Genomic DNA, 24,643 nt, shown 5'->3' with positions numbered 1-24,643 from the left:
GCATTCTCCTTCACTCGAAACAGCAGCCCCCTCTAGCCCAGATACAGCAGTCTACTGGTTTACTGTGGCCTCAGATTGGGAGCTACTGACTCTCCTCCTGGCTGCAGACCTGGGGAAGCCAACAGAAGCTCATCATCTGTCAACAGGAGAGTCTCTGGTCTGTAACACACAACAAAATGAGCCCACATTTTGTCAAATGTGGGCTCATCTGGTGTCCCATGTTCTGTCTTCCATCTGACTCATCTTGTCTTTCTCTGAAAGTCAGAGGGCATGGCACCTGAATGGACCTGTTCCAAACCTGCACCATGGGGCTGAGTGTGGATCTGGTTACTATGGTAACTATGGACCATCACACGAATGAGGAGCAGCTTGTCCGGCGAGCTGTTCACTTAGTTATTGTTGGTGTCCTGCAGTTGTATCAAGAACATCTGAGAATCAGAACCTCGGGAGTGTGGTCTACATATTCAGCTTGTTCCTTTATGTACCTGCAGTCAGAGCTGTTCAGCTCTGAGGAAGAACTCTGGTTCTTGGCAGCAACGTTGTGTTAATAATGAGGTGAGTTGAACTGCAGCCAGACCAAACAAAGTGTGTTTTTGTGGGCTGAATTTCCTCCTTTACATCCAGACCTACAGAGAGAAACTCAAGAGGAGGAAGCAGTTTGCGATGTCAATGATTAACTCTGAGCTCAGTTATGAAGCTGCAGCTGAGTCATTTCACCTCAGTCATGGCAGCATCTCCGCCTACAGCATCTCCATCTGCAGTATGTCCACCTGCAGCAACTTCATCTGCAATGTCTTCATCTGCAGCGACCGGCGGCATCTTCGTGGTCACACATGTGATCCCAGCAGCTCTGACCGCTGCACCACAGAACCATCTAGATAAAAGCTGGTTCTCTAGAGGCAGACTGGAGGCACTTGGGGTGAGAAACACAGCAGCTCATTTACTGTGAGACAGTTCATCACAGCTCTGTTTGAAGTATCTAAGCAGTTACCTTTGGCCCCAGCAGACGGTGCAGATCCTCATCGGTATAGTGGTCTTCCTCTTTGGGATCATCCAGCTTCCACATGGCAGTCCTCTGGATATGTTCAGCGGCGTCTTCGTCTGGGCAGCTCTGACTGTGAGTGTGGTAGAACAAAAAGAAATTCTAAAGCACGTATCCAACAAAATGCAGAAAATATGTTGCTGCACAATCTCAGTTGTATTTAAGACTTCACTGTTATTTGGGACACAAAAAAGTAAGTTCTGTAAAATGTTTTGGCTGAATTTTAGAAATTTCATGTTTTAAGGCTGGGAATTTTTCTGTTTTCACTCTCAAAAACACATGATTTTCAAAGGTGTTTTTTTTTAAGGTTTAGTATCTCCAGAAATGTGGTGAGAACAGACAGAATGAGTGATTGGATCCAGCCATGGACAAATATTTATTTTAATGTTATTTTAACTTTCTAAACCAGGCTAATATTTTGTCTCCAGAAAGTTCCTGCAAGTGTATATTTCTGTATGGAACCATATTTCTACTGAAATGCAGTCTTTGGTCCACATTTCACCAACTTTCGAGGCTCAAACATCAACAGAATCTGATGTGTGAAAAGTTTGACAAGACAAGGCTCCATTTTTTATGTATTTAGATTAAATGTTGATGTGGACTCATTGGTAGGAAACAGAAATTGGTGCTTATAGGGGTCTAGATGTTGGTGTTCTATGAGCAGAGTTATGAGCTACTTCATGTTGCCTCCATGTGGAAATTTACCAACATGTGAGACTGATATTACTGAATGTTCATACACAAATACTGACAATGAACAATGAACAGAGGAATGGATGATACTTCAACACACATGTAAATAAATCTCTCATTTATTATAAAAGATCGTAGTATAACAAATTCAGAATTTTAAAAGACATGCCAGGATTTTTGGAGCATTACAAACAACAAGAAATTCTGAACAGAACCTGAGATGGTGGACGAATACGGCCGTCTGAAATTAAATGGAATGGGCTTCTCACCTGGGATCACCTGACTGTGTTTCCCTGCAGTTCATCACAGCTGGATCTGTGACGGTGGCTGCTGGGAGGTCGTTCAACCAGCGTCTGGTCAGTACCTCATCATCACGGTGTGAAACATCTGCAGCTCAGGTGTTCAAGTGTGCTCTCCTGTGTTTGCTCAGCAGGTGAAAAAGTCCTGGGCTTCAATGTTGCCGCTGCAGTAGCTTCAGCTGCTGCCATCGCCATCTACTGTGCAAGCGCCATCATTTCTTCCAGCGATGACCATTATCAGAACAACTGCAGTTACTATGGATACTACAACTGCAATCGATGGAACTATTATTTGGTAAGACAATTTGGTTTTAACTGGTACGAACTGATCCGATCATATTTGATCAGCCAACAAACTTCAGATAGAACCAACAAACATCAGAGAGAACTATCAAACATCAGAGAACAAACGTCAGATAAAACCATTAAACATCTGAGAGAACCAATAAGCTTCAGATAGAACCACCAAAAATCAGGTAGAACCATCAAACATCAGAAAGAACCAACAAATTTTAGATAGAACCAACAAACACCAGAAAGAACCAACAAACAAACATCAGATAGAACCAACAAACATCAGAGCGAACTAACAAACAAACCAGCACATGTGATTTCTAAGTGTCTCGGCAGGAACCACATTGACCAACATTCATTTCACTCTGAGGACATCATCACACAGACTCCTTTCTTTCCAGGTTCCCAGTGCAGAAGTTTCCTGTGTTCTAGCTGTGTTCTCCTTCCTGGAGCTCGTTCTCTCAACATGCATCGCTGTGTTTGGCTGCAGAGTCTTAAGTCATTCCACAGAGCAGGTGAGTCCAGGTGCTTTCATCTTCCTCCTGTGGTTCTACATCAAACCTGTCATCTGTTCTTTCAGCCACCAATCATCATGATCAACCAGTCGCTTGAAGCTGCATCACAGACACCAGTGGCCACGCCCACATACGAAGAACCATCCACTCCTGAGGACCCGCCCCCTTCAGAAAGCAATTATGAGGTGTGTTAAAAAGTGAGAACAAATACACCTCTCAGGTTGGGTTCTGTTATTCAGACTGCCTTGTTCTTCTTCACAGAGACTGAAACTTCCAGAATACGACACCATGGTAGTCTGACCCCCATGTTCTTGGCCTGCCGAAGAACGTCACAGAGAACCAACAGACAGAACTTGCAGATTTAAGACATTTTGTTACAAAACTAAATAAGAGAAAGAAAAAAAACATGACAACATTATTCACGAAACTAAACATGATAGTAAAAGATTTTTGAGTACTTTAAATCATTTGGTGAAAGGCAAAACGAAGACCACACCATCTTACTTCAAAACTGAAGGGGCCTTTCTCACTAAATCTAAAGACACTGCAAATCATAAAAAATATATATATTTTACTAATAAAATTGATAAGCTTAAGAGTACTGTACAGAATAATAACACTGATCTAGCTGTGAGATTAATAAATCAGATTTGATGAATGAAGAATGTGTCTTTAATTACTGTATCAAGAGTTGAGCTACTGTTAATGACTGGTAAGAATAAGCCACCAGGGGTTTATTTTCTTAATGAAAGGCTGCTTAAACCTATTGCTATTGTTGCTCCAGTGATCATGCATATAGTTAATTTATGTTTTACCAAAAATAAATGGCCACAGGCATGGAAAGTAGCAAAAACTCTACCAATACCAAAAAATAAAAAGTTGCAGTTCTCTGAATGTAACAGCCGACCAATACGTTTATTGCCAATTTTGAGTAAAGTAACGGAAAGGATTGGGTATGAACAAATTCAGTTACACTTTTCAAATAATAACTTATTTACTGACTTCCAGCATGCTTATAGAGAAAAATACTCCACAGCAACAGCCCTAACTCAAATGGTTGATGATTGGTATAATGATCTTGAACAAAAGAAGCTGACTGGAGTCATTTTTTTTTAGACTTTTCTGCAGCTTTTAATATTCTTGATCATGAGTTATTATTGGAAAAATTGAAATGCTATGGATTTTCTTCTTCGGCTCTATTAACAATCTACAGTTACTTGACCAAGAGACAGTGTTTGCGTTAATGGAAGTGAGTCAGACTTTAAATCTCTGAAACATGGAGTGCCTCAAGGAAGTTACTATTTTCACAAATGATTTTCCCTTAATATTAATTAAAGCTCACATGGTTATATATATGCCAATGATACCACAATGTATTTAGCAGAACCAACAATCAGGAACTTAAATATAAATTTAAAAGAGGAAAAAAGTCAGTCTTTGAGTGGATTAATAGCAATATACTTATTTTGAATGTGTCGAAGACCAATAGTATGGTTATTGGAACAAAGTATACATTGTGCTCTGATCCAAAGCTTGACCTAACCATTAATAATGAATCTATCAAACAAGTGAGGGAAGTTAAACTGTTGGGAGTTATTATTGATCATATATTATCTTGAGACAAGCAAATACAGAGAATTGTAACTAAAATTGGAAATATTTTGTCAATGATTAGGAGATGTGCCAAATATCTGACAACACAAAACACTATACAAGTAATTCAAGCTTTGGTTTTGTCGCACACGAATTATAGTACAGTTGTTTGGTCCAATGCTTCACTAAGTAACATCAGAAAACTGCTGCTGGTGCAGAATATAGCAGCATGTGTTGCTCTTTCCTGTGGAATTAAGGTAAATGTTTCTAAAATGCATGATATTCTCCACTGGTTAGATGTGGAAAATAGATTGCTGTACTTGCTGATGGTGTTCATTAGGAATATAATCACAACAAAAACACCAAATGTTTTGTATAATAGATTGTCTACATAATTAATCAACAAGACATGCTGCTGGAAATTGTTTTACTATACCTAAATCTAAGTCATTTACTCAATTTACATCTGAGTTCTGTGACTGGAATCATTTGTTCTACAGAGAACGTTGGGAACATGAGTCAAGCCGAAGTCCAGACCTGGAAAAGTGTAGATAAATTGCAGCTACAGAAAACAGTCAAAACCAGATTTATTGAACTGTATCAGTTCAATAAGTTGATTATTTTACCAAAGTAAACCCAGAACCTTCAGTGAGTCACAAAAAAGCAGCTGAAAAACAGTTTATTCAGTAAAAACTATTTATTTAAAAGTTTCCCTTCAGACATTGACACACAAACAGAAGAGCACAGAAAGTGACAGGAAATATTTACAGTTATAGATCAGTTGCTGTTGTTGATCAGTCAGGGATCAGGAATCTGCAGCTACTGTCAGCTGGATTCTGGCTGATTATCTAAAATAATCAGATTTACTGTTTGAGCTGTACATAGAAACTTCAGACTTCAGTGACCAATGAAACCTGTCATCACCAACCAAAGTCTTGCCTACAGAATTCTACAGAATCCCAAAAGCATCTAAATTAATCTGATCAAAAAGCAAGACAAAAAAAAAAAAAAGATTGTTGCCGTTTAAATTCTAAAAGAAATCTGACTTTTCAGGTACAATGCATATATAGTAGAGAGAAGATGCCTCATTTAGTCTGAAATAAACATGGATAACGTAGTGGGATAAAACAAAAACAAAAGAGGTCTACACTGTTAGTTAGACCCAAAGATAGGACTGTAAAAGATGTCTCACTCTGTTGTAGTGCGTTAAGTATCCAGACAGAGGAAGGAGTGTTCAACAGATGTCCCACTCTGGTTAAATTCTAGTGAGATATAAAGTAGTTGACAGGTGAGTTTGATGGATTGGAGTGTAGGAACACCTCCCTATATACTGAGATGTACTACGATACAAAATACTGTGTATAAAGTTCATATCATCTTCTGGTTATGTATTGTTTTTTAGTTAATATAAAATACAGCTGAAACTGTGACACAAACATTCATAATAGAGTTTATAAACAGAGATGGTGAGCTGATGCCTCACTCTTTAGTATATTGATGTGTAAAAATAGGTAACATAGTGTGACGTAGAGCCAGAGAGATGGAGAGGTTAGAACATCACTCGGTTCATTTCTTAAAGAATTTCTTGTTGAGGAGGAAGATGAGCAGATTAACATTAACTTTTGCCTTGTCAAACATCTTCATCACGGCCACGCCCTCATACTGTAGCTGTAGCAGGTCCTGCAACACACAAAACACACTAGTTTATACCAGTTTACCTACTCCGGTTTACCTCAGTATCTAACCCAGTTTATATCTAGCCCAGTTTGTCTTAGTATCTGGCCTGGTTCATACCTGGTATTTGAGCTTGAACTCTTCCATCTCAACTCCGAGGAATCGAGCTTTGACGTTAAAGGTTCCTTTTTCTGCCGCAGGAACGATGTCGAAGACAACGTTCTTAAACCTGAAACAGTTAAAACATATAACGAGAACAGTTCAAAACCTACAAAAGAAGCCAGGACAACATGTGCTACCACGTGTTCTCGGTTCTCCCTCAGTGTATTCTATGTCCTGTTCTCACTGTGTAGCTGGCAGTTCTTCAATTTCCAACAGAACTCCCTTCTCCTGCAGCCGGGCGGCGCTGTAGCTCAGAGCTGGAAGCTTCTTCTTCCCTTTACCGTCTGCTGTCTTCTTTTTGGTTGATTTACTGCAATAAAAACCAGCCATAGTGTGTGAGAGCCAATCATATCATCTCACTGACATCTGTAGAACTGTGTGCGTTACTGTGAGGATGTGTGGAAAGGTTGTGTGTGTACCTGTTGGCGGTCAGGTTGTCCAGACAGGATGTGATGTAATGTCTATAGTAGTCCACCTGTTCGCTGTGGAAGCTGCTCTTCACTTGCAGGCTGCTGAGTGTCTGACGGAGCTTCAGAAGCTCCGCCCCCCGGCGCTGACGGTGCAGACGCTGCTGACGAATGTCCTGAGGACCAAACACCTTTATTATACTGCAATATACGATATAATATAAAGTGATAATACATGTATATGTATTATACTGTATTATTATGCTGTATTAATGAATGTATTATACTAAATGTAATATATGTATGATACTGTGTTTTATAGTGTATTATTTGCAATAATACATGTATTTTACCATTTGTATTATAGCATATTATGTGTATTAATATATGTATTTTAGTCCATGTTTTATAGTATGTTATTCATATTAATATATGTATTTTAATACATGTTTTATAGTATACTATTTGAATTAATATATGTATTATACTACATTATTATATTCCTGCTGAACCCAACACTAACTAAAATCAGAACCGAGGCGTCACCTTGGCAATCATCTGCAGGATCTGGTTCTCACTCTGCGGCGCTTTCAGGATGCCGAGTCCCTCCAGACGACGAAGACTCCTCAGAATCTTCCTCTTCTTCTCCTCCAGACTGAGGTTGCCGTTGGCAACCAGCGACTGGTTCCTCTTCATCTTCTCAGGTGTTCGAGCATCCTGCTTTGCCCGTCGTTGCACCAGCCAATCATGGCACACCTCCTGTTGAAAGAGTTCAGGCCATAGGTGAGATAATAAACATGACAGCAGGTTAGAAACACTTCTTGTGTTGGTGAGTTTGTTTTACTTGGTCATGTGAGGGTGTCGTTCTCAGGATGTCACTCAGAGAGTCACCTGACTGAGTCCTGATGACATCAATGATCAGCTGCTTTGTGCTGCAAAAACATCAAAACAAGACTGAAAGTTGTTTGAAAAGAAAACAGAAAATAAGGAGGGGCTAACATGTTAAGCTACCTGAGCAGAAGCGGCCAACATGCTAAGCTACCTCAGCAGAAGAGGCTAACATGCTAAGCTACCTCAGCAGCAGTCCTCTGGCATCTGGTTTGTCGTCGTCACTGAAGATGTCAAACTTGTTGGTGAGCGTCAGGGAAACTTCGGTCTTACAGCTCTGAGACTCTGATCCTGGATCAGCGGCTGATGAGGACTCTCCTGAAACACACAAACACAGACTCAGATTGAATCAGGAACAGAACCACAACCAGGAACAGAACCAGAACCAGATGTATTCATCAGCTGTAGTACCGCTGATCTCCAGCAGGGTGGGAACTGGTCCTAGGTCCTTCAGGATCAGTCTGAGAGGGTCTGAGGGGTCCGGACACAAAACCTCCTGATGTTCCAGCAGCAGCTGCAGAGACAGATGGCAGGTCAGATAGAGTTTGGAACCAGGTTCTGGTTCTGGTGCAATGTTTCTGACCTTGTGAGTGTTGAGCAGCTCACTGATAGAGATGTAGATGACAGGTCTGTGGACGATCAACAACTCCGAGAACTCGTCCACATTGAATCTATCCTCTGGTTCCGGAACATCACAGACCGACTGCAGGAACCTCCTTAAGAACAGAGAAAATAGAGAACAGTGAGGAAAACCTCCTGAAGAACAGACAACACTAAGAGAAACTCCTGAAGAACAAAGAACAGGTTTGTCCTCAAATGTCGTGTTTTGTCCAAAGATCTTCAGTTTAGTGTCTCAGAGAAACCAGAAAAGATTCACACTGAAGAAGCTGAAATCTGAGAATTTGAACTATTTTAATTAACAAATAATTAAACTGATTAATTGATTATCCAAACAGTTAGAGATTAATTTAAAAAGATAAAAAGTAATTGATGAATTGTTGTACTTTTATGCAAAAATCAACACAAGTTGATGCAAATCAATAGCAAGCATGAAATCAGAATACCAAAGAGACAAACGATGAAAACCTCTATATCAACACAAAAAGATGCAAAATGACTGCAAAGATCTGCATGAACTAAAGAAACCTGCACAAACAAAAAAGACACTAAATGAATACAAATAAATGCAAAACAACGAGAAAGGATGAACTAATGAAAAAGAAGCAAAATTAACACAAATAGATTAAAAAACAACAACAACTAGTCATTGACTTAACTACAACTACGGATCATTTTCTGTAATTGATTAGCTGGTAATCAGTGTTTCCTGAAGCTCTCTAACAGACTAATGGGTTCTGATTGCTTCATTCAGACCTGAACTTGCTGTGCGTCTGGCTGATGTACTGGTTCAGGGTTCTGACGTGGTATCCGTCTCCATGGAACAGTTTGTTGGCGGCGGAGTGCTGCAGCATGCGAGCGATGGAGCCCAGGATGTGGCGCTGCTCCGGCTGCAGCACTGAGCCCGCAGAGCGATCCACCACGTCAAAGCCATCCGGCGCCACCACAGCCGGGTTCATGTACCGGTAGTAGACCAGGTTACCGACGATCTGCAGGGAGCAGCAGCAGGTTACAGAGGGATTCACTGTTACTGTCGTATGTTCAGGGTGGAACCATTCATCCATCCATTCTCAGGGCTTAAAGTGAAAAATAATCCTGAGCCTGAACTTTTTTGCTTTTGGGTGGGGGTCGGGGCACAATCTCGCTAACTAATAATAAATGAAGATATCTGCCTTCGCCCAAGGGTGGGCCTGAGATCTTTCTGCATGGGGTTTGCATGTTCTCCCTGTGCATGTGTGGGTTTTCTCTGGGTACTCCGGCTTCCTCCTACGGTCCAAAAATATGCTGAGGTTAATTGATGACTCTAAATTGCCCGTAGGTGAGAATGTGAGTGTGGTTGTCTGTCTGTATATGTAGCCATGCAACAGACTGGCGACCTGTCCAGGGTGTCCCCTGCCTTCGCCCGAGTCAGGTGGGATAGGCTCCAGCACCCCCGCGACCCTAGTGAGGATAAAGCGGTGTATAGAGAATGGATGGATGGATCTGCCTTCACAAACTCAGACTACAGATTATAGTAATACAATAATGGTCAGTAGGTGGTGGTAGGTGCTCCATCTGACTACAACATGGTGCAAATATATTGTTTAACAACCAATCAGTAAAAGATAAGGAAAAGGACATTGATTCACTTTTAACAATATGCGCACCATCTGCACTATTTATTCTGAAATACAACTATGTAAACAATTACAGTGCAAAAAAACAACTAACTAAATAAAAATAAGAGAAAACTATAGTTCAGTTCAAAATAATAACAAAAAAGATTAAAGTGCTCTAAGAACTGGTAACTTAAATAATCAGAAATAAATAGGAAAATTGAAAATAAACAACTACAGTTTACTACAGAAAACTACAGTTCAATTAAAAAACATTTACAGTGCTACGAGAACTGGTAAGCTGAATCTTTTTTTTCCTGCCCTATCTATTTCTTCTTTCTTTCTGACATCTTGTTCCTTAGTGAAAAAATTTGAGAACCACTGCCTCCAGTGGTTCTCAAATTCTTTTCTGTCAGGCCACCCTTCAGAGGACAAAAAACTTCGGTGCCCCGCCTCAGTAACTTTGTGTGTGTGTGTGTGTGTGTATGACAGTTTTTTTATACTACAATTATCAAAACATGAATATACAGGGGCTGTGTTATTTTTGTCTTGTTTTTCACAGTAAAGATCAGGAGAGTGAAACTCATCTTATTCCAGGTTCCACATTCAGCCCAATTTGATCTCCAGTGGGCTGCACCAGTAAAATCACAACGTAACAACCTATAATTAACCACAACTTTTCCCCTTTGTTTTAGTTAAAAAAAGTACATTCTAAAAATGATCACATTTAATGAATTATCTTTTTACAAAATATCATGAACACCTTTAAATTTCTTAAGAGAAGCAAATTCAATTTCAATAGTATTATACCTCAGTTTATCATTTACACAATACAACTGCCAGATCAGAGTTTATCTACAAAGGAACACAACATTTAGTCACAGCTATGTGGAACTGAGCAATCTAATATTTTACTTATCAAAACAACTTTTCATGGTCTAGAAATTATTTAAAATTTACAGTTTTACATATTTACAATTTACAGTTAATGTCTTCTCTGTAGTTTTTTTTTTTACACTCTGTAAAGTCATCCCAGGGTAGACGGACCCAGGTGGTGATGTGATCAAGTACGCTGGTGTTCCAATCGCGCATTAACGATGCATCGTCCTCCCGTTCTCGGGTGTCCGTACTTCCGAGCCCGAACGAACGCGAATGTCCAGCGCAGTTTGTGCACTGCGAAAAACATGCTGATGTTAAAACAATAATTCAGCTAATTAGTTCCGCGTAGACGGACCTTTTTCTACCAGTCGCTTGCGCCCCCCTTGTCATGCCAATAAACTGTAAATTAATATTTTTCTATCTTTATATACAGTCTATGGTCAAGCACCGAGTTGCTTCATTTTTTCTGAACGGGCAATCAAAGGGCTTGCATTTATTTTCAGTTCGCCAAGGAACACAGCGCAGTTATGGGCCCGATTGGCGTACGTTTGTCCTTCTGTCTATTTGCCTGTGCGCAACATTACTCAAAAAAGTGGACTAACGAATTTGGATGAAATTTTCATCCATTCGTCATTGGTAGACGGACGAATATCTTTCTTTTCTTGAGCCAAACGTCGGTGTCCCACACCGGAATTCCGGCACGGTGCCGGAATACTTTTAGCCATGCATTCTCTATACACCGCTTTATCCTCACTAGGGTCACAGGGGGTGCTGGAGCCTATCCCACCTGACTCGGGCAAAGGCAGGGGACAGCCTGGACAGGTCGCCAGTCTGTCGCAGGGCTACATATACAGACGAACAATCACACTCACATTCACACCTACGGGCAATTTAGAGCAACCAATTAACCTCAGCATATTTTTTGGACTGTGGGAGGAAGCCGGAGTGCCCGGAGAAAACCCATGCATGCAGAGGAAGAACATGCAAACTCCATGCAGAAAGATCCCAGGCCGGGATTTGAATCGGGGATCTTCTTGCTGCAAGGCGAAAGTGCTAACCACTACTCCACTGTGCAGCCCCAGGGTGGAACCTGAAATTTTAAATGTGCTTTAATGGCAACATGATGCACTCAGCTGTGATAACAATGGAGAACACTTTTATTAATCACAAAACAACAGCTCTTACAAACATCTAATTTCTGAACTGGTAGTAAGTGGGAGAAAAATAGTAAGACCAGTAAAGCTGCCTATTTACCTTGTAGAGATCATCCTCACTGGCACCAGGAAACTTCACCTTTAGGGCGTCTCTGAGCACCTTTGCTGTGTAACGGAGACCATACCTACCACAAACACAATAAAACACAATCATCAGAAGGTTTATATACATGTGGAGACCTGCTGTAGTTTGTCTACAGGTGGAGACCTACGGTAGTTTGTGGAGGTTGGAGGTGATGGCTTTGAGGACTCGGTCCGTCAGGTTTTTCAGGTTGATGATGGCGATGTCAATGCGTCTCTGAACTTCAGGGTGAGACAGAGCATCTTCAGGAGAAACGTCATAGGGCAGAGAGCTGCAGAGACAGACAGGTGAGACGGACAGGTTAGTCACTCACACACCTACAGGTTTTCAGCTGTGCCCGTTGATTAGTTTCGGTTTTCACCTTTTGGTTCCGGTCTGGGTTTCGGTCTGGTTGATCCAGGTCTTGTAAACATCCACCGGGTCGGTCCTGATGCTGAGGGTTCGGTCCTGCAGGACGTCCTGCAAAGCCGGACCGAGCGCCTCCCGCAGGGTGTTGTGACCACGAGCGTGGCGGTAGAAGTTCACCAACATCTTAATGACGGTGGGATTCCCGGTGACCACATCCTGAGGCTGGTCCACCTTCAGTCTGACATCAGCACAGAAAACAGTGACATCAGCACGCACACACAAGACACAGTGACATCATCATACAGGTACACAGTGACATCACAGTACGTTACCTGATCTCGTATCGGAGTGCCTCCGTGAACAGCTGAAGCAGCAGGTAGGCCTCCCTGCTGCCGGAGCCGTAGTTAAACAGACTGAACACCAACATCTCCATGAAGGAGGTGGAGCGACTCTGTGGCATCAGGAAGATCAACTGAGCCAGGTACAATGGGTGTGTCTGAAACACACACATACACAGTGTCACTAACTCCAACTGCAGCAGGTAATACCTTCTACCTGGTAGAACAGGTGTGTGTTACCTGCAGCAGGTAGAACAGGTGCTGGTAGGCCTCCAGTCTCTCCCTTCTGTCTCGGCTCAGAGCTTTCAGTCCTTTACTTTTCTCCCCGTCCATCATGTCCGACAGCTGCTCCTTGTTCTTCTTGGTCAGTTTCTTACAGTGAGACACCACTTCCTGTTTAGAGAGATGGGGGCGGAGCTTACACCTGAACAAGGCAGGCTGAAGGAGCAGACCAGGTTTCTGTGACTGACTTACTCGATCTAGGTCTGAGGTTCAGCAGGAGGTCCGAGTTCTAGTCAAGGGTTGAGTCAGACCTGGTCTAGGTTTCTGTAGGGGTCTGGGTTCTGGTCCTTACCTGCAGAGTGGCTCTGTTGCGAACCAGCAGGCCAATCTTCAGGTCCATCAGGTCCAGGTCGGCCTCCAGCTGTCGGTTGAAGCGAATGCTCCTCACCACCTCCTCCCTCTGACGCAGAAGCTCTGCCTCCTCTCTGATGTCACCGTCACCCAAGTCAAGCAGGTGAACAAACTTCATGACCACAGACAGCGGGGGCGTGGCCGAGTGCACTACGACAGGAAAAGGGGAGGGGCTTATTAATGACACAGACCAAATGAACGGCAGCATGATTAATTTATCTCATGATGCCACTAAGTTACACTGTAGTTCAACAAATCAGAATTAGCTTCTTATTAGTGACCTCACCCAGCATCCTGTACTCGTCTCGAGCTCTGTTGGCTCTGAAGAAGGCCTGGATCTTAATGACAGCACCCACCTGTGGACACACACAGTTACTACACACTGATGCTGCAGAATCATATACTGTTGTACAACCACAGTGTGTCCCTCTGTGCAGCATTTGGTTCCGTGTAACAGGGAGAATGAAAGCGCACATTTAACTGAAACCACAGTAAATCACTGAGAGAAACATTACAATTTAGACCGAGTTAATGTGTTCAAATACTGTGTTAACAGAGACATCAACAAAACTCACGTTACGTCTGAAGAAACTCAGTCGAGCTTGATATCGTCTCCTAGCCAGCCACATCCTCACCATCGACTGGATCTGTTCACAGACATCATTGATGATGTGTAAACTGAAAGAACTGCTGAAACATTACATTCATTCATCTCACTATTTATTTATTCTCTATTTGTTCTGTGAGTTTGAAATACACCATCCTTCTTCCTCTGATGGAAAAGATATGGTTACTTCATACACATTAAATCTATAATGAGATTAGAGAAAAAACTTAAGTTAAACACTAAAACAAACTGCAGACAGAAGTTCAGGTTTAAAATGCAGACATCAGGCGTCAAATTTTGGTATTAAAGCATTAAAACAGCAGCGGTTACCCTGACAACAGCTCTCCAGTTCATGTAGAGGAACTGCAGCCGCCGCCGGTACGCCCTCTGCTGGACAAACCTCCTCCACTGAGCCTGAACACAGACCAGAGACGGTTGGACACAACTTTCTCACATGTGGAAACAGTTGACTCACCTGAGGTCAGCCTCAGACCTCTGACAGGCCTCACCTGGATGACGACGACGGCAGGTGTCTGACTGACCAGGTAACGCCGTCGAGCCTCCAGCTGTTGTCGGATCAGGAAACCTCGACTCAGAGCCTGCAGGCGAATGATGAGGGCTTCGCTGCTTCGCCACAGGACACTGCGACTGTAGGATGCTGAGATGCTGTGGACCACTTCCTGCAGGGGAGGCGTGACATCACATGTTACGAGACAAAACTGCTGACCAATCACAGGCTGGGAGCATCTCTGTTCTTTGTCTCAAACAGGAACTTTTAAAGAGCAGAAAGGAGACTCCAACTCATTGTGGACGTCCTAATGCATGTCTCTGGTGTGGCTCTGGTGGGTCTCACCTGGATCTCCTGGTGGTCGACGAACACACTGTTGTGTATGAATCCATTGGGTCTGTCCCAGCTTCCCTCCAACCTGTTCAGGTGAAAGTGATACCAGGATCCATCCTGCAGCCGAATTCGAACCCAAGGACTCCTGTTGTCTCCTGAAACCACAGAAACCTAAAGTCAGCTGTTACTGTGTGAAGCCTAGAAAGCGCAGATGACCCTGACCATCACACACCTGGAGTACCCGTGTGCATCTCACCTGTTTGCATCCGCTGGGCAATCAAGGTGCTCAGCTCTTGCTGATACTCTGCAACACAGTGAGGCAAAACTCCCTGCAGCTCCACTTCAGGTAGACACAGAACTCGCAGAGTTTGTTTCACTTTGTTCTCTTTCACAGCTTGGTTCACTGCTGCCACCGACAGACACACTGACATACACAGAAGCAATAAATTAATACCGACAATCAAGTAAAAGTACGCGCTTTATTTTTTCATATCATTTTCCCTTGAATCGCAAGTTGAACTTGTATTTAGCTTGTTTCTTTTTAACTCATGACTGCCTGTATATGCTTATTGCTTATTTCTGGACATATTTCTAAAAGCTCTTTCCAACAAGCGATGCTCATTATTTTTCTCCAAACAAGTCTTAAGTGATGATACTGATATCTGACTAGAGTTTAGTGGGAAAGACAACCATGTTCTACATACGACATATAATGAAACATGCAATAGAAACAAGCTGTATGCAGGATAAGCTGCACTTTGGTGTGGGGCTGTTTCCTCAGTCATTCCCTTATTGAAACATTTTAATACCGAACAAGATAAAGCGTGTGACTCACACTTCAGAGCTTTCTGACTCTGCTGATTGGCTCTCCTTACAGCCTCCTGGATATCAGCCAACCACAGCTCAGTTCCTGGGTCTCTGCTCACCTGATTGGACAGGAGGACATGCGAGTTCTGGTTTAAAGCTCTGAAGGTCACGATGAACATTACAGATTAATGTCATTTTGAATGCTGAAACCCTGGTCACTTGTGTGGATTCACCTGTACACATTACCTCTATGCTTTTGCAGTGTCTCTCAACATTCTTACAGGCATAAAAAGCATTCTTCCCGACTGAAAGTTTTCTCTTTTAATTGCTTTTCAACAGTGAACTGTCATTCAAAACTACATGAACACATGTAGTTTTGAATGACAGGTTTCCTGCTATCATGTGATGGTAATGAGTAACTATGAATGTATATCAGTTCCAGGTTTGGTTATCGGCCTTTCTCCATTGTTAATAATCAAAAAACACATCGGTCAACCCTTACTAAAAAGCATCCATCATGGGATGATACAAGACAGTTTTTAGTCCAGTTAAAGTCATTTTTAAGAAACAGAAGGAATATGGAACATTGAATATATCTGAGCAGGATGTTGTCAAAAACTGAGAGACCGAGCAAGAAATAGACAAGTGTGGGAAGCCACCAAGACACCTGTGACTCCTCTGAAGGAGTTACAAGCTTCAGCAGCTGAGATGAGAGAGACTATTTGTACAACTGCTGTCTGTTCTTCACCAGTAAAAACTTTATGAGAGACAAAGAGAAAGACTTTGTTGAAAAAAAAGGTCATATTATGTCTGGATTAGAGTTCACCAGAAGACATGTGGAGACTGGAGGAAGGTTCTATGGTCTAAGGAGACCAGTAAGCTTTTTGTCCATCACACTAAGTGAATACTCCTTATAGGCACTGTATCTGTGCAGGTTTACTTCCTCATATGTACCTGTGCTTTGTGCTGCCTGGTTCTGGTCAGCAGGGTCAGGTATCTGCTGGTGTTGGCAGGTGTAACCTCGTCCACACCACAGGTGGGCAGCAGCAGAGCAGACAGCAGCTGCTGGACGTCTCCTCTCATCACAGCTTGATTGATCAGACCAACAGCCAGCAGCTCTGGAGAGGTCACAGAGGTCAAAGAGAGGTCAGGCATTCATCCTGCACTGTGTTGTTGACATATTGTGTTGTTGTTGATGAGTAGACAACATGTTGTTATTGTTGACATGTTGTCGATGTCGTTGTTGCTTACATGTTTTTGTCATTGTTAGGTTGCTGCTGACATGTCTGTGTTGCTGTTGACATGTTCTGTTGCTGACATATTGTTGACATGTTGAGTTGTGGACATGTAATTGTTGTTATGTTGTTGTTATTGCTGACATGTTGTTGTATTGCTGACATGTTTTTGAGTTGCTGACATGTTGCTGTGTTGCTGACATGCTGTGTTGCTGACATATTGTGTTGTTGCAGCCCGATCTCACGAGGATTCGTGAAACTGTCACGTAAGTTTTAGTTTCGGTTTCGTGTTGTTGACATGTTGTGTTGCTGTGTTGCTGACATGCTTCTGAGTTGCTGACATGTTGCTGTGTTACTGACATGTTGTTGTGTTGCAGACATGTTGTTGTTGTTATGTTGCTGACATGTTATGTTGCTGACATGTTTAGTTGTGGACATGTAATTGTTATGTTGCTGACATGTTGTTATTGTGTTGCAGACATGTTGTTATTGTGTCGCAGACATGTTGTTATTGTGTCGCAGACATGTTGTTATTGTGTCGCAGACATGTTGTTATTGTGTTGCAGACATGTAGTTGTTGTTTGTGTTTACATACGCTGGTGTTCGCCCTGCACTGAGATGTTGACAGCGTTGATTCCTTCCTGCAGCTGATTCCAGGTGAGCAGATCTCGGCCCACCTGCTTCTTCACACCAACCAGACACTCAAAATACCTGCAACAGTGACATCACGGTGAGGTGCAGTGACACTCTGACAGACAGGTACCAGACAGGTGTTCAGAGCTGTACCTGTCCAGCAGGTCGTGGTCTACGTCAGAGAGTCCTGCAGATGGACTGATCAATGAGGCGCTAAACTGCTGCAGGTGTCCCACCTCCAGGGCCTGATTGATGAGAGCGACAGCCGACAACATCTCCACGGCAACAAAGAGCTCCTCCTGTTGCAGCTCCCCCTGCAGGACAGAGTATGTGGAAAAAAAGACCTGACACACCTGGGACACAGCACCTGCCTCAGGTGCAATTACCTGTGCAGTCTGTCTCAGGTACTACCTGTGGAGTCTGTCTCTGCAGCAGCTGCAGCTCTCGGTGGTAGAGCGTCACAGCAGATGGAAACACTTCAGGCAGCTGGAGGTCAGAGGCCATCAGGCAGCTGACTGTGTGTCTGGGGTCATTTCTGCGCAGCGACGCATTAACACTCTGCACTGCTGCATGCACTGAAACACACACACACACACACACACACACACACACACACACACACACACACACACACACACACACACACACACACACACACACACACACACACACACACACACACACACACACACACAGAATGGTGTGTGTCAGAGGTCAGAGTTCAACAGGTGTGTTTGGTTCAGGTGCAGACAGGAGGTCACTCACTGTTTCTGGCTCTCTGAGCTTCCTGGTTGGCAACAGTGACACCGTCCTGCAGCTCAAAGGGCTCCAGAGGATCAACAGAACCCTGTTCCTGGTGAGAGATCATACAGGGGTCAGAGGTGGCACAGGGGTTACAGAGAGGTCAAAAGCAGTGTGTGTTTATCTCCTGTACCAGAGCTTTCTGCTGGCGGTCTGCTGACAGCTGGTCCAGGTACCAGGGGCCGTTATTAGCATGGAGGCCACTGAGTGTCAAACATGGCAGCTGCAGCGCCGAGAGCAGAGAGAGTTCATCTGCAGCATCCAGAGCTTCATCCACCTGCTCTACCGCTGATCGAACTGAAACATAAACATTAATAATATTATCAATATTCCTCAGAGCCTAATGGCGAGTTACAGGTATATATTCTCTCACCAAAATCACATGATAACTAATGACCTATGAAGGACCAGAGATCTGATGAGGACCTGAGGACAGTATAACAAGTACCTGATAGGTAGACTCCCTCTGTTTAGAGAACATACATGGCTGCCTAAACCCTCTGCAGTCCAAGCAGGTTCTGGGCATTTTTTCACTCTTATAAAAATCTTCTTTTTTCCAATGAAATAAGTGATTTTAATTAAATTTGGTTAATCTTTTGGTTAATGTTTAACCAAAAGATTAACCACGTCCCAGATTAGTAGCTTTAGTCAAAAAGTTCAAAATCTGCCAATTCTACAATGCCATTTAGCAGAATCTTTAATCCAAAGTGACATATATCTGAGAGTAGATACAACACAAAGTAGGTAGGCGGTTCAGCATAAGGACCTTGCCTCAGGGTCCTCACTGGACAACTGGCCCTGACCAGGATTTGAAACACCAATCTCGTGAGCCTTAGTCTGAGGTGTTAGTCACTTCGCTATCCAGCTCCAATTGTCTACAGTTTCGGAATAGAATAGAATAGAAATAGAATAGAATAGCCTTTATTGTCATTGTACCGGGTGCAACGAGATTAGGACACCAGTTCCCATTTGGTGTCAAAGCAAGAAAAACAGCAATAAACAGTACAATTTAAAAAGAACAATAAATATATTTACACAAGGGCATAAATGCAATAGCAGCATGAGTCTTTCAGGTGCCGAAGGAATGTGGATGTCAGGCTCTGTGATTGTTGACTGCAGTGATAGCTTTTGGGAAGAAGCTATTTCTGAGTCTGCTTGTTCTGGTTTTGTGTGACCTGTACCGTCGACCGGATGGCAGCAGGTCAAACAGATGGTTACCGGGGTGGAATGGGTCGTTGATAATGTTGCCAGCTCTGCTGAGGTAGCGAGAGTTGGCAATGTCCTCCAGGCTGGGCAGAGAGCAGCCAGTGATCTTTTGGGCCATGCAGATGACCCTCTGCAGCACTCTCCTGTTTTCTGCTGAGCACCCTGCGTACCACACCGTGATGCAGTAGCCTAGGATGCTCCCTATGGTGGCTCTGTAGAAGGTAACCAGCAGCTTCTTCTCCAGGTTGTTTTTCCTGACCACTCTCAGAAAGTGGAGTCGTTGCTGAGCCTTCTTCAGCACCATTTTGGTGTTGGCAGTCCAGGACAGATCATCAGAGATCTGCACACCCAGAAATCTTGTGGAGTGAATCCTTTCCACGCAGACCCCACTGATGTAGAGGGGGGACGGGTCTGCTCTGCCCTTCCTGAAGTCGAAGATGAGTTCTTTTGTTTTGGTGGTGTTCAGTTGAAAGTTATTGAATGAACACCATGCAGTCAGTCTGTTTATCTCATCTCTGTAGTCGGTCTCATCCCCTCCTGAGATGAGTCCAACCACAGTGGTGTCATCCGCGAACTTTATGATGGTGTTCGAGAGATGGGTTGGGGAGCAGTTGGATGTGTAGGGTGTGAACAGGAGGGGACTCAAAACACACCCTTGTGGGGAGCCGGTGCTGAGTGTGATGGTGCTGGACAGGTGGGGTCCAAGTCTAACAGCCTGGGGTCGGTTTGTCAGGAAGTCTTTGATCCAGAGGCAGATGGAGGTGGAGAGACCCAGGTCAGATAGTTTCTGGACCAGGATCTCCGGGATGATGTGGTTAAATGCTGAGCTGAAGTCTAGGAAAAGCATCCTTACGTAGCTTCCCCGGTGCTCCAGATGGCTCAGCGCGGTGTGGAGCGCTATAGTGATAGCGTCTTTGGTAGATCGGTTTGCCTTGTAGGCAAATTGGTGGGGGTCCAAGGCAGGAGGTAAGCTGGTCCTAATGTGCTTGCAGACCAGTCTCTCGAAGCACTTCATTGCCACAGGCGTAAGTGCAACTGGCCTGTAGTCATTTGGACTGTCCCCTGCTGTCTTCTTGGGGATGGGGATAATGGTGGACGTTTTGAGGCAGGATGGAACGGTGGCTTGTGAAAGCGAGAGATTAAAGATTTTAGTGAAAACACCAGTAAGTTGGTCAGCACATGTTCTGAGTACCTCACCAGATACTCCGTCATGGCCGGCCGCCTTCCTGGGGTTCACTGATCTTAGCGCCCATCTCAATTCATGCTCCTAAAGTGTCAGTGTGCCGGTGCTGGTGGGGGGTGACATCAATGTGGAGGCTGAGGACCTGTTCATTTCGAAGCGGGCAAAGAAATGATTTAGATCCTCAGCCAGGGAGGCATCAGTCCGGGCTGTCGTCTGGTTGCTGCTTCTGTAGTTGGTGATATGATTTATCCCCTGCCCCATTCTTCTCGGGTTATTTTCAGCAAAGTGGTCCTCAACCTTCTTCTTATAGGCTGCCTTGGCTTCCCTGATCCCCCTTTTCAGGTCTGCCCTGGCTGCTTTGTATGCTGCCCTGTCCCCCGACTTGAAGGCAGTGTTGCGGCATTTTAGAAGGGATTGCACTTCACTATTTATCCAGGGTTTCTGGTTCAGAAACACCCTAACCCTTTTGTTGACGGTGACATTGTCAACACAGTTTTTGATATAGGAGAGTACGGTGTCGGTGTACTCCTGGAGGTTGTGGCTGGAGAATAAATCCCACTCAGTTGTTTCGAAGCAGTCTTGCAGCTGATAGACGGCTCCTTCAGAACAGGTTTTAATTGTCTGATAGATAGTTTTAATTCTGGTTGATAGATGTTGTAACTTTGGTGATTTTCTAAAGATGTGTCAACATGCAACCTTAAGTTTCCTTTCAAAACTCTCTCAGGACAGATGGTTTGAGAGACGATTGAATGAAAACATCTGTGTGCACTGGGGCAGCATCAGTAAACAGAGGAGGGTCTACAACACCTTCAACTACTTATATTGCAGACCTGAGATCCTCCCCAGGTGGGTTCACATCCATTAATCCCTCGAGGCCTGTGAAGTCTGGGTGGTAAATGAGGAGGTTCTAAGGATTCTAGAATAAAAACCTAAAATTCTCCATCAGTCAGTTTACACTGAAGAAGCCTCTTGGATGAAGGCGGAACATCTTCAAGCACTACAAAGGGAAGTCTAGTTGATTTCTACTCAGGCTCTGAGGATCATCATGACTAAGAATCTACACAGACATCAATATGACAGCTGAGACATCACTGACAGAGAGGAGCTTATTGCCTCACCGTTGACAATGTTGATGCTCTCCTGGATCTCCTTCTGGGTCAGATACTCCTCATACATGTCTTTGTCCTCTGACGCTCCTCGCTGACAGAAACACAATATTGTCAACAACAACACATAGCAATCTGACTCGACAGAGGTGTGTGTCTCCAACCAATCAGAGCTCAGTTCTCACCCTGCCTGCGGCTCGCTCAGCCTTATTCCTCTTCGCCTGTTGCAGCATTTCCTGGTAGATGCTCATTAGCGCCTCCTGCAAATTGGTGAGCAGGGCAGCTGGGTTCCTCAGAGCCGCCGCCGTCGCTCTATCATCTCCCCGCTCCACTGCCTCATTAATGGCTACCACTGCCGCATGGACTGATAGAAAAACACACGGTTAGTTTACCTGCCTGCCATGTGAGCTCTCAGCCAACCAGAGCCCCCCTCTCTACCTGCAGCTTCATCCACTGACAGCTCATTGGCCAGGATTCCTCCAATCTTGCTGAAGGCGGGCATTTGGATGCCGTATTTGTCGAGCTCTCGCTTCATGTTGTTGATCTCCTCCTCTAAACGCACAGATCACATGTTAGTAAGACTCTCTGAACAACAGCTGGTCTTCACCATCAGGTGATCCAATAAACAGAAAAAAACTTTCAATATTAAGCTCACACAAGCCACTATACCTGTACAGGCTGAGGAACACACCTGTAACTGACTGATACTTGTTTACTTGTGCGTGGTCTTTACCTGTGAACTTGACTTTTCCATAGAGGTCATGAATCTGTGGAGCCAAACCCAATCTGTACAGGTACAGGCTGCAGAGAGACACACACAGGTAAGACAGGTGATCAGACAGACGGGTGATCAGATGGACAGGTGATCAGAGAGATGGGTGACCAAACTGACAGGTGTTTAGACAGACATGTGATCAGTCAGTTGTACCTGAGTGCGTGGATGCAGTAAACAGCTCTCGGCATGTTCTTCTTGTCGTACACGTCTGTAGTTTCAGGATGGAAGATCTGAAATGAACAACAGGTGATCACTCCTGATTCAAACTGATTAGATGATCAATATTTTGATCAATCAGCCTGTTCACTTACTGCTGGCAGTCCCAGTGTCGTCATGGCATTCCTCCAGTGGTTGATGTTGTCAGTGTGACGGAACTGGAGGCCCACAGCCTGAAGAGATCAATAGCGCCGATTATTGATTCCTGACAGATCAACAGCTGGCAATTACTACTGACAGATTAATAGGCTGCTGATTCTTGATACAGGAGCTTGTTCTACTGGTTAAATAGACTAACATGGCCAATAAACTGTGTCTCCCTGGTCGAAACGGGGAGAAACATGTTCTGACTAATATAAATGGGTTCAAATTGGTTTTAACTGGTTCTGACTGGTAAAAAACAGGCTCTGACCACTCTAAACAGGTTCTGACTGGTTCCAACTGGTTCCAACTGGACTGTATCAGTGCATCACGTGACCTGGTATCGGAGCTGCTTGGGGTCATAAATCTTCTTCTCAGGGACAGCGTTTGGAGCAAAGCGATGACCCAGTTTGGCGAGGACAACACCGTTCCTAAGAGCTTCCTCCAACTCGGTGGGAGCAGGAAGCTCCTCCCCCAAACAAGCCTCCATCCACCTGAACAGATAACATCCATTCTGTCAGCAGGTAAACTGATTTGATGTCTGCACTACAGAACAGGTTCAACATGATCAAACTTCCTTACACTGAAACAGTCACATTACTTATTAAGTTCATTTTGTTCTCACAAACTGAGTGTGACTGTATGAAGCAGTTCAGAATAAAAAGAAAACAACATACGTATTTTAAAACTGTGGAGTTAAACTGGAAACTAACAATAAAAATTAAAAAATGTACTATTATTCATTACTGCCCAGAATTACATTTTGAATCTGGTTTCTATTAAAGCCTTTAACAAAGTGAAAAACCTCAGTTTGTGTATTAAATAGAAGTCATCATGAACACGTAGGGTACAGAACAGAACAGAAATACTTTATTGATACCCAAGAGTAAAGTCTGTATATTTTTATATTGTTAATTTTACAGCAGCTAAAGAAAGTCCTCTTTTCCTTGTTGTGTAACTATTTTTTGTAAATACAGAACTCCTGCTGTGCGGTGCAGACCTGTGGTTCTGTTTCTGTTTACTGACCTCTTGGCCTCCTCCAACCTGCACAGGTACTGGTAGGCCACGTTCTGGATCCTCTGTTCATCCATCTGCTCTGCTGTGAGCCGCTCATCTGGACACACAACGCACAATACATAACATTACAATACACAACACACAATGCACAATACACAACATTGCAACACATAATACACAACAATACACAATATTACAATACATAATGCACAGGTTAAAACAGACAGTAGGTTAATATAACCTGATTAAAACAGACACTAGGTTAAAGTAACCTGGTTAAAACAGACAGCAGATAATATAACCTGGTTAAAACAGACAGTAGATAATGTAAACTGGTTAAAACATAAAGTAGGTTAATGTAACCTGGTTTAAACAGACAGTAGATAATGTAACCTGGTTTAAACAGACACTAGGTTAATGTAACCTGGTTAAAACAGACAGTAGATAATGTAACCTGGTTTAAACAGACAGTAGATAATGTAACCTGGTTAAAGTTTATGTTTCGGTAAATAAACTCACAGTGACTCTGAGAATCAGCCATGTTGTGTCGCTGCTGCGGTTAAACAAACGTAAATTTGTGTCTCGATGAGTGAAGCTGAAGGTTTAAAACGTCCGAAGATTAAATTTGCTCCGTAAAAGGCTGAAATTAAGTTTAGCTTCACAAACTTTCCTCCTCCACAACTGTTTTCTGACGCAGGTTTGAAAGCTCCCGCCGCCTTCTGATTGGCTGAACCAGGCGGATGTAGCTGCGTTGCATCGTGGTCCTTGGAGTTTTCTGCCGTTTGAGCCGAATTAAAGTTA

General features: G+C 43.5%; 1 protein-coding gene and 1 non-coding gene across 3 annotated transcripts; one reads left to right on the top strand and one right to left on the bottom strand.

Moving 5' to 3' along the window:
• Window positions 1-338: 338 nt before the first annotated feature.
• LOC110971231 (uncharacterized) lies at window positions 339-3,501 on the top strand. Of its 2 annotated transcripts, XR_007945542.1 has the most exons (6): window positions 339-919; window positions 1,007-1,117; window positions 2,035-2,329; window positions 2,730-2,843; window positions 2,909-3,028; window positions 3,105-3,501. It is a non-coding gene; the product is annotated as an uncharacterized LOC110971231 (transcript). The 2 variants fall into 2 exon arrangements; XR_007945541.1 differs by having other exon boundaries at window positions 2,730-3,028.
• A 1,619-nt stretch (window positions 3,502-5,120) lies between these two features.
• Window positions 5,121-24,546, bottom strand: iqgap3 (IQ motif containing GTPase activating protein 3). Its single transcript, XM_051957290.1, has 38 exons — window positions 24,362-24,546; window positions 23,852-23,939; window positions 23,163-23,319; window positions 22,780-22,857; window positions 22,622-22,698; window positions 22,427-22,494; window positions 22,132-22,245; window positions 21,879-22,057; window positions 21,706-21,787; window positions 18,332-18,495; window positions 18,163-18,250; window positions 17,809-17,972; window positions 17,551-17,711; window positions 17,360-17,475; window positions 16,484-16,647; window positions 15,558-15,648; window positions 14,979-15,146; window positions 14,735-14,877; window positions 14,391-14,561; window positions 14,212-14,295; window positions 13,850-13,921; window positions 13,561-13,630; window positions 13,216-13,424; window positions 12,882-13,034; window positions 12,636-12,799; window positions 12,317-12,541; window positions 12,086-12,226; window positions 11,914-11,998; window positions 8,942-9,174; window positions 8,151-8,283; window positions 7,979-8,081; window positions 7,753-7,885; window positions 7,524-7,611; window positions 7,226-7,438; window positions 6,692-6,855; window positions 6,457-6,582; window positions 6,231-6,339; window positions 5,121-6,116 (listed from the first exon to the last, which is right to left on the bottom strand). The coding sequence occupies exons 1-38, from the start codon at window positions 24,381-24,383 to the stop codon at window positions 6,003-6,005; spliced, it is 4,914 nt and encodes a 1,637-aa protein (XP_051813250.1). The 5' UTR covers window positions 24,384-24,546; the 3' UTR covers window positions 5,121-6,002.
• Window positions 24,547-24,643: the final 97 nt, after the last annotated feature.

This window comes from Acanthochromis polyacanthus, chromosome 12, assembly GCF_021347895.1.
Source record: "Acanthochromis polyacanthus isolate Apoly-LR-REF ecotype Palm Island chromosome 12, KAUST_Apoly_ChrSc, whole genome shotgun sequence".
NCBI classification, from domain to species: Eukaryota; Metazoa; Chordata; class Actinopteri; family Pomacentridae; genus Acanthochromis; species Acanthochromis polyacanthus.
This window is presented reverse-complemented; position numbering and strand designations above follow the sequence as displayed.